This window comes from Melanotaenia boesemani, chromosome 18 (genome assembly GCF_017639745.1).
Source record: "Melanotaenia boesemani isolate fMelBoe1 chromosome 18, fMelBoe1.pri, whole genome shotgun sequence".
Lineage (NCBI taxonomy): Eukaryota > Metazoa > Chordata > Actinopteri > Atheriniformes > Melanotaeniidae > Melanotaenia > Melanotaenia boesemani.
This window is the reverse complement of record NC_055699.1, coordinates 19,825,197-19,838,393: the sequence shown is the minus strand read 5'-3', so window position 1 is coordinate 19,838,393 and position 13,197 is coordinate 19,825,197. Positions and strand designations below refer to the sequence as shown.

The following is a 13,197-nucleotide window of genomic DNA, read 5'->3' as shown; positions in this document are numbered from 1 at the left end:
AATGGATATTGTTGAGGTATACTTGTGTAAATTAAATGTATCATCCTGTTGTTAGCATTGATATAACCATGGTTTCGCTTGGCTCTTTTTAATTTTTATTTGTTTTTCTATCATTTCTATTAGCTAATGATCTCAGATTAGAATGTAAATTAAACCCATGGAAATCTTTGGAAAAACCTACTTGCTATGTCCCAAAATAACTAAAAGTCCCTAAAAACATGAAGATGCTAAACTATTTAGATTTGCTTTTTTGTATGCTAATACTTTTCCAGCAGCTATATCAAATTTGTCTCATTTGCTTCACACTTGATTCTGTGGCACCTTTGTAACAATAATGTCAATGAAAACAAGCTACTTTGACCCAGCATTTCTGATATTTTACTTATTTTGTATGCAGATATTCATAAATTGCTTTATTTATTTTTCTTGTGTGTAAAGATTGCATCTCTCATAGTTTCCTAAAGACTAATTTGGTTCCCGGTTGAACTCTTTTGCTTGTAAATCTAGTGTGACTTTACAGTGCTTGGTGTCAGGTGCATTTGTGAGTCTTGAGGGGAAAGTCTGAGAGGCAACAAGAATTCTGAGAGAAATGTTGCAAGGATGTCACACCGCCAGTGAGAGGTGCCAGGCAAGTGCATATGTCATATACATGAAATGGCCCCGGGAGTAGCAGCTGAAACCCGTCACTTGGTATTAAGAGTCACAGAGGCGTTACTGTGCGCCAAACTTGCCATCACCCTGCCTCTCGTTCCATGACCCCCCCAGTTTGTCACATGCCGTCGCCTCTCTCCTCTTGCCTGACCCCCGCATGTCACTCGGGTGCAGCCACGTGCATCACAGCCACAGAAGGTGCAATGTGATGGTCAGGAACTGTCAAAATAGGTGTCAGTTTGACTGCAGAGTGCTCCAGTTGCTGTTTAAAGCTAAAAGGTCAATTGAGCGTAGGACACCAGAAACACGACAGGTTATTTTTTTTCCTTGGCTATATTTAATTGGGCTGGAGATCATTTTTTGTTAACGATAACAAAGCATTAAGGATTATGAGGAGTTCCTCTAAAAGGGTAACAAAAAGAAGAATGAACAAGATTGGATAAAATACTACAACAATGCCCATTTCAATGTACTGTACTGTTCGCTCATTTCTTTAAACCTCATTGTTTCATATCATTCTCATCTTATATCTGCTTATCACATTTTCTGTCTTCTTTGTCCACCTTTTTCTGTCTCTATCTGTATGATTGACTCCAATTTTACAAGAGCATGTTCAGATAAGCATATTTTGTCCATCTTAGACCAAAGCTACTGATAATGCTTTGCATATTTGCTCATTGCATGCAATGTTCATGTGTGTTGGCTAAATTGGTTAGATATTAATTACAGATATGTTTCGATAGCTATAAAGTGTTCGTGCATCTAAAGCAAACTTCATTCCTTCTCATTCTATCTTCATTACAATTGAAATGGTAGCATTTTTTGTCTATTTGCAGTTATTTTTTATCAGTTAGAAATGATCATGCACCTTGTTGAGCTCATAGTAGAGCTCGAGGACTGCGGTTCATGCTGTGAGAATCCTAGACCTGTGGCGGGAAGTCAAAGCACCACCCTGTTCTCCAGCCTGTGTGTATATGTGTGTCTTGTTTTTCCAGAGTGTAATTGTAATCCCTTTGGCTCAGTCAGTGATCGCTGTAATGGCACAGGATTTTGTAAATGTAAGGAGGGCATTACAGGGCCCAAGTGTCAGGAGTGTCCACCCGGCTATTTGTGGGACGATGGCTGCAAATGTAAGTAGAACCACACCCCTTCCCCATGTAGCTCCCGACTCTTCTCCTCCCTCAGCTCTGTCTCTCTCTGCTTACCTTTCCTTTCTCCTTGTGTTTTCTTTCTCTGTGATTCCCGAGCTTTGGCTGGAGGAATGCGCCATACATGCGCAGGACTGACAAATACAAACCTAACACACAAGATGATCTACAATAACTCAATACACCCAATGCCATCTCCTTCATTACCTGATCCTGCAGTTGCCGTGACTGCATTACCAATGTAATACCAGCAGGTGCCCGTTGTGGCTCAAACAGAGAAAAAGCAATGGCATGGTAGAATGCATGCTGTGCTGTAACTCTGTTATCCAAGCGTGTCGCACACCAACAACACAACAGCTGAGTCAATATTGACTGCATGACAGGCCGCCTGTGATCCCCATTGCCAGTACACAACAGGACAATGTCATCCAACACTAACATTTTTTTAAAGGAGTATGCAGGTCATTTATTCCTACTTGTCATTTAAATCCCTTCAAGTGATTTTTTTCATAGCATGGCTATGTAGTCTTTTTCTCCAAATGTCACCAATTTTTCATTGTTTCATTCGAGTCAAACTTTTGTGACAAACCTTCAGGCAAGCAGAAGGAAACAAACACTTCAGTAAGGTGGATTTTAACTTTTCAAACTTAGATGATAAAAGTCTGATCTGCAGACACAAATTACATGATTTTTTTTATATATACATTTCTATTTCTTTGGATGCATGCTGAAAAGTTTTGTAAGCCTCCTAGTAAAGATTAACTATATCATTTTAAGTAATTCAATAAAAGGTCCTTAAATTCAACTAGTTGGAGGGAAAACCCCAAATGAAGAGGTTTTAGATGTCTACAGAATCATTGTAAATGATATACACAAAAACAGAACAGTAAATTGTCACAAAGGACCTACTTGTAATAGACCCCAATGTAGACAAATTGTCTCATAATTTATAAAATCAGTGAAACATTAAGCTTCTGTAATCATATTTGATATTCAGAAAGTAAACCACTTCAGTTACATAAGCTATTATGTGTTTTCTTAAATGATTAAATAATTCAAATATACCATACTAAAGAATATACTGTATTATATAATCAGTATTTGTTCTATTGTTGGTGTTCAGTCATATAACTTTTTCAGGCCCAAAGGCTTTTTATCAAGTGGTGGTCAAACAAGCTAAAAAGGCTAATGCTGTATAGAGAAGATGCAAGACATTGTCCAAGTATTTTCACAGTTCAGATGTAAGTGCACACACTAGATACCTTAAAAATATTGAGCTATGTTATGATATAGATTGATATGTGGATATATATGATTTAAGTTCTGGATTGGAGAAATACCAATCAATCTAGATCCCTGATATCTAGTCTCTAACATCTTCATGTGGGTAGCAGAAATGTGTTTTTATAGAATTGTTGCTATTTTTGTTTGGTGTAAATAAACAAGGAAGATAAATAAACAAAGAAACAAGGCTATCATGGCCTAGATTCTTTGAGTTCTGTCTATGGCATCTTCATCATATTGCGACTGAACAACTGAACAACCACTGTCTTGGTGGGTAAAACAAAAAAACAGCTACAGCTTTTTTCGCTGCATGAGCTTAAATTCAGCTGCAACATTGCAGAAACTAACAGAGAAGAACTCTAACCAGTTGAAGTAAAGAGATTTTCAAACCTTTAACCAAATGACCACTGCAAACTTTGAATGACTTAGCACCTTTTGGTTTTAACAAAAGATTCTCAAGACATCTCTTCATAAAATCCATGGCACACTCCCTTTTTTATGTTTTCATAAAGAACCCTGAAGTAACCTCGACCAGTTTCACAATATGACCCAAACAACCGAAAACAACACAAACGTAAAGCATTTTCCAGAGGTCAAGAACACCTTTTACCACACATATTCTGGTCTAAAATGAGCTAGCTTAACCATCAGTTCGTGCTACTTTCGAGCTGCTTGTGACATCACATTAATACCAACAATATTGGTTAAGCAGTTCAGGTTGGTCAGATCACCATCTTCCTGTAGGAAACCATGTTACACAGCAGACCCACAGTAGACCCATGGAACTCATTGTGTACATTACCCTGTTTTTTCATGGAGAAAAAATGGAGCTTTATCAAAAGTCAATTTTATTTCGGGTGAATGTTAAGAATCTTTAATGAGCTTTTTTTTTAGATGCCACTTTGTTTCAGGGAGTCTCTTTGCTGAACTGTGGTACTCAGTCATTATTAGCCTGTAACTCCATACATAAAGTAAAGCCTGGTGTATTGTGATTTTAATTCAGTGTACAATGAACAACTGGTTTATTATAGTAGTTTTGAAACAGATGGATCTTCATTAAAATGCATCGTTTTCAACTTCAACTTGCTGTTGGCTACTAATGTATTCAGTGTGTGCAGAGTAAACACTGACTGTCAGTATGCACATCTGTTTCTATGCAAAAGGACGTGAAGGGAAATGCAGGTATGTTTAATAATCCTTGCTCTTTTAGTTTAAATGCAATCCTCAAGCATTACTCGGTAAAAGTATATGCACAAAAGGGTGCTAAATGTACAGTACTGGGGGTGGAGGGGAGATATATTTCTATGCAGTACCAAGTTAAACAGATGGGAAATTAGGTACAGAAAATGCAGAGTGGATCAGTAATTTGACAGATTAGCCATTAGAAGCAGCAGTCAGAAAATCAAACAATGTGTGAAGCATTTTTATTAATTCCTCAAACTGTTTTTCTACTTTCAGTGTGATTCAAGGGGTTTATATAACGCTGCGACACTTAAAAGGGATGTAGTAGTTAATGGTTATGTTGTTCCAGCAAATATTTTAAAAGATGAATAAAAGAAATTTCTAGTAAGGTTTTACATATTAGGAAAATGTGTTTGGTAACACAATACCAAGGAGGAAAGACATCAGCAGTGATTTGTTTTTTACTTTAGAAAAAGTCATTTCTATACTAATTTGAGTCCATCATTCTATAGCTAGAAAGATAGTTGCCAATGTTCCCAGAGAAGCTGCAAAAGATCAAGAGGTACATCTCAGACTCCCTGGGCCTCAGCTTGTGTGTTAAATGTTAAGTTTATTACAATAAAATTAGAAAAAGACTGAAGACTAACGACAAGTGTGGCTGAATTTGTTTAATCCAACAGGACAATAATGAACACAGCAGCAAATATACAACAGAATTACTGAAAAAGAAAAGAATCAAGACATTGACATGATAAAAGTTCAGACTTCAAACTGAATAAAATGCTTTGGTGGGAAGAAAAATACAAAATTCATCCACAAAGACATCTGTGTGATATGGTTTGTCCACTTGCAGTTCACTTTCCTGTAAAAAAAAAAAAAAAAATGTCTAAAACTCCATTAAAATATCATGTTGCACGTGCACACACAAACATCAACACCGTCTCGTTCACTGACATTTCCAGAATCCATGAATATTTAAATATTTCTATTCAAACACTGAACGTCTTGGTGAACAAATCTTTTGAGCATGTGAGTCTGGAAACATACAGCCGTCCAACTTCTTCAGTTCATGCTGAGAAAAGAAAAACTTGGAAAATATATACACTTGGATTCCTTTTTACCTCCTTTACAGTAGGTGATCCTTTAGCATTTGGCAGCAATTAGATGTGGAATTTCTGTTTTTAGCCAAACACCAAAAGAGGCAGGTTGTTTAGAGAGGCAGGTTGTTTAGAGACAGCATCTGCATGCCCACAAAGGAAAATAAGAGAGGATATTATTTTCCATTTAGTTCTTGCAAAAGAATCACTATTTTACCCTTTGCTCTCATTTCAGCACAGCACTGAATGCATGGTATTATGAAGAAAAATGAATATCCTTGACTCTACCTAGATTTTTATTTTTTTCTTCTTTCTCTCTATTGTTGTTGATGTTTTACAAGCTCGATTAAAAAATCCTCCACTGTTCATACCATAACTTTGAAAGCCAGTTTCCAGGGAATTAGAAGGATTACTTCAACACTCAGCAGGCTACAAAAAGTGGAAAGTACAAATTTGGTGTCACACTGACGAACCAAAAATATCTTTCTGAAAAAAATATCGCTTCCTTAAGGAGCTTCTGCTTGTAAGGACCAACTCAGCTGGGAAACTTTTTAGTCTTGACCTTCTGTTGCATCTTTTGCTGCTGCAGTGTTTATGTTCACAGCTCAATCTGCATGCAGACAGAAGAACGCAATTAAATCCTAAATCTCTCCTCAAACACATCACTTTCCCAGACAGGCACACCTAGTTCATCGGTCCCCTCTTCAAATATTATCACTCATATCTAAAGCAAACGCAGCAAATCGTGTCATTTACTGCCTGTGCTGACTCTGTTTACTCTGTAATGTTGAATATAGTTAAAGTGGGAAGATTGAGAGATGATCAAGGTGCAGAGATTTAAAAAAAGATTCCCAACACTCCTCAGTTTCCTGGCTACAGTAGTGCTGCAGCACCTTTAATCTTATTGACCGTGCATCTCTGACACAACTTATTGATGCTTGTTTTAAAATAATCAATACTTGTGTTTCATGTTTGACTTTAGCTTTGCTTAATTGGCAAACGATGAAGCATTCTGCCTGAAGGGGATGAGCCATTACCTGAACTTTCCTTTGAAATCAGACCAACCTGCTTTGCAGTTTTAAGCATCACGTGGATTTCATTTTTAATGCAATGGGTCTTAAAGGAGAAATTCTCCTCTCAGTACACAACACATGATGAACATCAAGCCATTGAAATGAGGAGAAAATACACAATCTACACTCTATGGCCACTTTATAAGGTCCAGCTGACTTGTACCAGTTTGGATCAACAATGTGTTGAAAACATTCCTCGGAGATTTTGCTCCATATTAGTTTAGTATTTGGAGAAATCTAACCTTCATTCTTTTTTTTTCATCCAAGCCAAATGTAATGCAAATCAAAGGTTTCAGTGGATGTAAATCAGTATCCTGTTTAATTGCATTATAACATCAAGTGACAATAAAATACATGTTTCATATGTTTAAATTATTCGTTAAAACTCTGAATTAACAAACAGTTAATACCATGAGTGTCATGGTTTGCCGAATAGACTAAACTTTGCATATTTAAATTGGTGGTCTGTTATAAGCTGATGAGCTTGATTCTTGAAAGACCACCTATGAACACTGGCCCAAAGAGTAATATTAGTCAGTTATATGTGTTAAAATTGAATGAAATATTGATGTTAAATTACTCATTGCCCCTCAGTGTAGTGGTTTAATAGTTTAATTAAAAAGAATTTCTACCTTTAAAATATATTAATTATTCTTCTCTGATGTGTTCTTGTCATATAGTTTCCACATACAACTCTTCTTTACTTCACAGTCATTCTTTTCAGACTTATTTCCTCTCAAATTGCAGCCTGTGGTACCTGGTTTACCTTGAGCTGCTTCTGCTTTAACAAAGTGTTCCCACACTGATAATTGCACATCATTTCAAGTACATCTGTGGCAGATTCAGAGGACAGGAATACATAGCTGTTTAAAAAATCCTTTGCATCTTATCAAGAGAGCTAGAAAGATGAAGATGAATGAGATGAAAGGTCATAATGTGATGAAAGGAGTCTCTCCTGTGTACTGATCATATCAATGCCCTGTGATTGTTTAATTAATATGTCTGATGAGTCTTCCTTTTCATCTCAGAGGAGGCGGTCGAATCACCGAGTTTAACTGTTAAAAGCGGAGATTTTCCAGAGCATATAGATATTGTTGCTGTTTTGGCTCATTACTGTGGTTTTATTGGATATGAAACTTGTCAGTTTGGGAGAAAATAAAACAACATAGAGGCCAGAAGACTTATTTAGATCTAGTTGTGAATAGTAACTGTAATTTTCTGAGCCACACTGCAACTCCCTTTTCTCCAACAAAACACACAAATAGGAATTGACAGTCAATGTTTCAGAGCAAGGCTGCCATCAAAGCCCTATTTGGTTATTCCTGGTAGACGGCATGCATTCGGTCCTGAGTATTCGGAGAGATCTTATGCTTGTTATTGGGATATTTATGTCCCATAGAGTTTATAGATTGCTCACCACATTGTTTTGCACTCCCATAAAGCTGAAATGGGCAGAAGTGGTCCCCGTGTTTATCACTGTTTATTCGTCTCTGTTGGTTTATTAGTTTGTGCAGTGCTGCTTTGTTTGCCTCCAGCTTGCTTGACAGCTTGCCTCCACTGGGAATATAGTGGCCTCCGTATCCCAGCTCTAAATATACACCAATTTTCACCTAATGCTCAGTTTGTCTAAAGTCAGTGCTGTTTGGGAAAAGCCTGGCAGGCAGTAAAGATAGTTTGGATTTATTTGTAGAAACCCAGCAGGTTTAATGAGACTTTGAACAAATGGACATGGGTATTGTTATGCTGACTGCCGTGCTCTGAAATTTTAATATATATCGTGTCTAAATGACTGATGCTGTAGTGTTCAGGTGCATATCAAACCGTTATGGAAAGATTTGAAATGTTGTATGTATGTATGCATATATATATATATATATATATATATATATATATATACATATAAATTGTAAAAGGTATATTTACTACCACTAAGAGGTGCCAAAGCTTTATTTTTTTTAATTCTACACAGTGACTTTATTATGTTCGACTAGCAGATTTAATTATGAACCTTGTTTTTCAGACCAAGTTTCAGAATCTTTTGAAAAAAAAAATATATATTTTTTAGCATATTGCTTTACTACGGTGCCCGTTTGGTTACATTGGAGGAAAACATATTTAATTACATGGCAACGGATTACTGATATGTGCGAATAAGAATGAGTCACGACTAACATATACTTACCCAATATCCACATATTGTTTTCTTTTCAAACTGTGTGCCTTACGGCTCATTTATGCTCCCTTACAAACATAAATAGCGACGTCTGTTCCCTCATACTTCCATGCGTGTTTTGCTTTGCCGTGGTTGTTAAGTCAATTCCTCCAGTAGCGGGCAGTTTTAAGTTCACTCCTGCAAGCCAACGTCGGTTTTAGACGCTATTTTGCGGTGGTAATGTGTGGCTATAAAGTCGTTCCCAACGACCTAACACACCCTAAACACTTGCATGTAGTCTTTCTTTAAAAGCTTGCACAATATCTACAGTTGTGATCATTATCTTCATTCTTCTTGGGCTTGTTCTCCCATTCCTGATCCCCTTTTTCTTTTCTGGTTTGTTTATTTCGCTGGTAGCATGTCGGCTATTCTGCTCAGCACTGCCCCCGCCATTTCTGGTGGTATTGCTCTGTCTTCTGCATCAAGCAACAGCTGGCTAAACTCCTGAAGACAGACCAAGTGACGCAGAGAACGAGCGAAACTGTCTGTCCGCCTGCATATCCGTCTTCTGTGTTGAGCATAAATGGGCCTATTAACAACCAAATTGAGTGTGTCTCACTAATTATGACACTGTGCTTGATCACAAGAGATTGCAACATATCTTTGTAACAGATCATCTTATATAAAATTTGTAGTTTTTGGTAAACAAAGTGGGGGGGGCAGCCATTAAATGGCCTACCTGCTATTTCCAGTTTTTTTTTTTTTTTTTTTTTTTTTCATTTTAGCTAACTATCAGCTTATTGTCCCCTATCAGCTTGGTGACAGCATTACAATTAATTACAGGATTAAATTAAAATTCAGTTAAAGCTAAATTATCCACAACAAAAGCATGCAAATGCCACAAAAGAAGTTACCCATTATCTTGTGGTCACTATCCCTGAAAACTGATGCACAGCCACAACTTACTATATTTCCTAACTGTATCACCAGACGGGCTCCGTACTTTACAACATGTGTCATAGTCATTCTCTGCTGTGTCCTCACGGTTGAAATAGTTGTGCAACATTTTAAGAAATATGCTTATTTGATTTCTTGTGTAGCGTTTGATGAGGAGATTGACTTTATTTAGTGGAATAAACACGAAGGTAGCTTAATTGCATTTCCTTTTAAGTTGCTTCTAATGGCCAGAAAACTTTTAATAAGTATTCTATAAGTAATATAAGTATTCTATAAGTAATATAAGTATTCTCCACATGATAAAAGTAGTATCACAATTTGAGTGGAGTGAGAGTAGAAAAGTACAGATCTGTCGCATGTCAATGCCATTTGAAAAAGCCGGCCTTACCTTTAGTAGATTGTTTTTGTGGAATTCAAGTGTAATTTTACAAAACTAGCATCATCATGTGATCAAATCAACATACTTCTACAAAATCTGCTAACAGCAAGGAAACCAGTCAGGAAAATTTAGTCATTTTTGAGCATTTACTGTAAAATCGCAGCCTTTTTCAATCTGAATGAATGTGCTTTGTTCACATTTTGTCATAGTATGTCCAAATGTAAAAATCATCTGCACTCCAGCACCTCATCATTTACTGATTATGGCATCAAAAGATGTTTAGCTCATAGTTTGGGTTTTTATAACACAAACCTCCAATTGGACAGAGCCAGAGAAGCTGTATGACCCTGTTTCTAGTCTTTATTATTGTAAAATTTATCCTGGGTTCATGAAGCTGGTGAGTTACAAACCACAGATCCCAGAAGGATTTTCTAACCTTCATCAAGTACTTTTTGTGCCAGAATCCAACCAAGCAGGGAATTAACTTCAAAAAGAAGATGAAACTTAATGTTAAATAGTGGTTGCTATAGCAACTGATTGCAAGCCTCTGAGATGAGGAGAACTGAATTAACTCATCAAACTACATGCAAGATAATAACTAAGCATGTTTTAAAAAACTAATCTGTTTCAAATGTTGTTATTTTGTCTTAAAATGGGGGAACACTTTACCTGAAGTAAGCCTTAAAAATTTCATTCCATTAGAGCACTTGAAGTAAAGTGTCACCCATCATGTTTGTGTGTTAGACTCTGACTCCTCTCTCCTCTCTGAACATTGCTTCCACCACAGCCCGGGTGTGCGACAACGAGCTCCTGCGCTGCCAGAACGGCGGGGTGTGTGTTAACAACGTCCGCTGCAACTGTCCCGCGGCCTACACAGGCCTGCTGTGCGAGAAGCCCCGCTGTGAGTCGGAGCTGGGCGGCTGCAGGGGCCCAGATTCAGGCCAGGTCCCCCTGACGCCTCCGTCCTTCTCCAGTATGCTGACGCTGATGCTGCTGGGCTCCACACTGCTCAAAGAGGCCTCCTGCTGGCCCGCCATGCTCTGAACAGACCTCCTGCTTACTGGGAGTGACACGCCTCCCACCACCTTCACCTTAACCCTTCCGTGCCCCCACCCCCTCCCTTCCCATTCTCTCCAATCCTTTCAAATAATCAACAATCATTAAAAAAAAGATGAGCTTTCTGGACTGTAAGTACTGAGCTTCTCCGCTGCCAGACTCGATGATGATAAAGGGAATGTGCCAGAAAATTAGTGCAAAAACATTATATTTAATTTCAAAGAATATATAAGAAAAAAATTACATATACTTTAAAGAATTTAAATTATTATTAAAAGTATGAGTAACTGAGTGTCTGCCTGATAAGAAAGAACAGTGAATCCCTCCCCTCTTCCTCCCTCCCCCTCTAAGCCATACCAGGTACATGAGCTCCTTCCAGTTTGAGAAGGGATAACTCAAGATGACAGACTTGTTCACTTTCTCTCTTATTGCCACGGCAACAACAGCTGCAACCAATCAGCTCTAGCACGAGCCGACAGTGGCCGCGGATCCCCACGGGATGCTTCTGCGAGTTAATGTTTGCCGGACTGACGCTGATGATAAAAGAAAAGAAAAGGGGGAGGAAAAAAACAAACTAGGAACTGCCCCTGCTGAGCAGCAAAGATGAAGCTGTTAAGACTTTAATAGAGAGGTGAAAAGAATAAACAAACCAGGACGCATTCTTTGCTGTCAGTGCATTGTGGATAGAAGGAAATCTGTCCGGACTGCCACATTGTGACACAAACCCTCGCCCATGTTGATCCCTCTCAATCTTTCTGTCTCTCTCCTTTCGAGCTCTATCTCCTCCTCCCTCCTGTTCAGCCCTCCTTCCTCTGTCCCATTTCCGATCCTCACTTCGCTTCCACCTGTGCTTTCGTGAACGTTACTCTGTAAACCCTTGTTGGTTGAAAGATTCTTTTGTCCAATGTTAGTGATGCACATGTGTAAGAAGCCCCCTTCCCTTCCCTTCCCTCCTTCCCCCCTCCCTGGAAAAGATACTCCAGTAAATCTGTCTGATTCTTTTTCTATCTTAGAGCCGACTCGCTCCCTTTGATCACGGTCAGAGGATAGTTTTCACCTGAGCAGATGGCAAGAGTGTAGAAAACCATCAGTGTGTTTTTGCAAGTTCTTTCCTCTCCAGAGCAAACAGAGTAAAAGAGTCATGTAGTCCTTTTGTATCTCAGCAGAACTGTGATTGAAAAAAGGCAACCTTTAATGTATCTGTTTGAGACATCCAAATGCAGAAGCAGCAGTTTCCTTCTCTTTTTATTCTCATTTATTTCTATCCATTGCTGTTTTGTTGATTATTTTTAGTTGTGCAGTTGGTTTTCCTTTGTATTGGCAACGTGCTGGCATCAAAGAATATCAGTTTACATATACAGTATTAATAAAGTGTACTAAAATCCCACCAAAGGACATTATAAATGTTTTGTTCTTGCTTTATCACTTGAGAATTTAAGTGAATAAAAGTCTAAAAAACAAACTGTGTTGATTATTTATTAATGCTAATAAGTAGCTTGCAAAGCTACGTCAGCATCACTCTCAAGGTTTTCCTTTGTTTTTATATATTTATTAACTGTGCACTCTCATTAATTTTTCAGGCTTATTTTCTCTGTACCACATTTATTTATTTTTTATTTACTTGTTATTTATTTATTTATTTATTTATTTAATCCTTTGTTTTTCTATAAATTATGATTCAATTACTTGTTTTAATTTATTTTTAATTTATGTTTGTTTATCTGTTATAAATGAATTAATGTGTTTACTATTTGTTTATTTCAATGTTTAATTCTTTAGCTTTTATTTACAATTTTATCGGTAAATTGATTCTCTTTTTTCAATTCTATATGTATTTATTTAATGATTTATTTTACAGCAAATGTTTCTTAAACTTGCAGGTGAATAAAAATGTTTTTTTGTTTTTTTTGTTTTTTTTTCAGTACAGCTTTTGGAGACTAGATTTAGTAAAACAATTTTAAAATAATAAGACTACAGCATGTAATTGTTTTTACATACCTAATACTAAATGTGTGCAATGTTTTGCTGTATTTTTTTTATATATTTCTGCAGAAGTATAGATAGATGTGCAAATGTATAATTTTATTTATCTCTATACTTGTGATTTAAATAACTGGGCGCAAACTGTAAAGAAAAAAATGATTCATGCTGTTAAACAATATTGCCTTCATAATTTTGGTTGTTCTAAAGCTTTGGGAATTAGTGGACCAGCCTGATT

At 37.2% G+C, this 13,197-nt stretch overlaps 1 protein-coding gene across 8 annotated transcripts in view; it reads left to right on the top strand.

The window, feature by feature from the left end:
- ntng1a (netrin g1a) overlaps window positions 1–12,501 on the top strand; it is a 138,880-nt gene extending 126,379 nt beyond the window's left edge. For 2 of the 8 annotated variants that reach the window (XM_041968685.1, XM_041968684.1), the window contains exons 7-8: window positions 1,647–1,781; window positions 10,711–12,501. In XM_041968685.1, the coding sequence (XP_041824619.1) occupies window positions 1,647–1,781; window positions 10,711–10,967 (392 nt within the window). In that variant the 3' untranslated portion in view covers window positions 10,968–12,501. The remainder of the gene's footprint in view (window positions 1–1,646; window positions 1,782–10,710) is intronic. The other 6 variants (XM_041968690.1, XM_041968687.1, XM_041968692.1 and 3 more) reach the window with 4 other exon arrangements.
- Window positions 12,502–13,197: the final 696 nt, after the last annotated feature.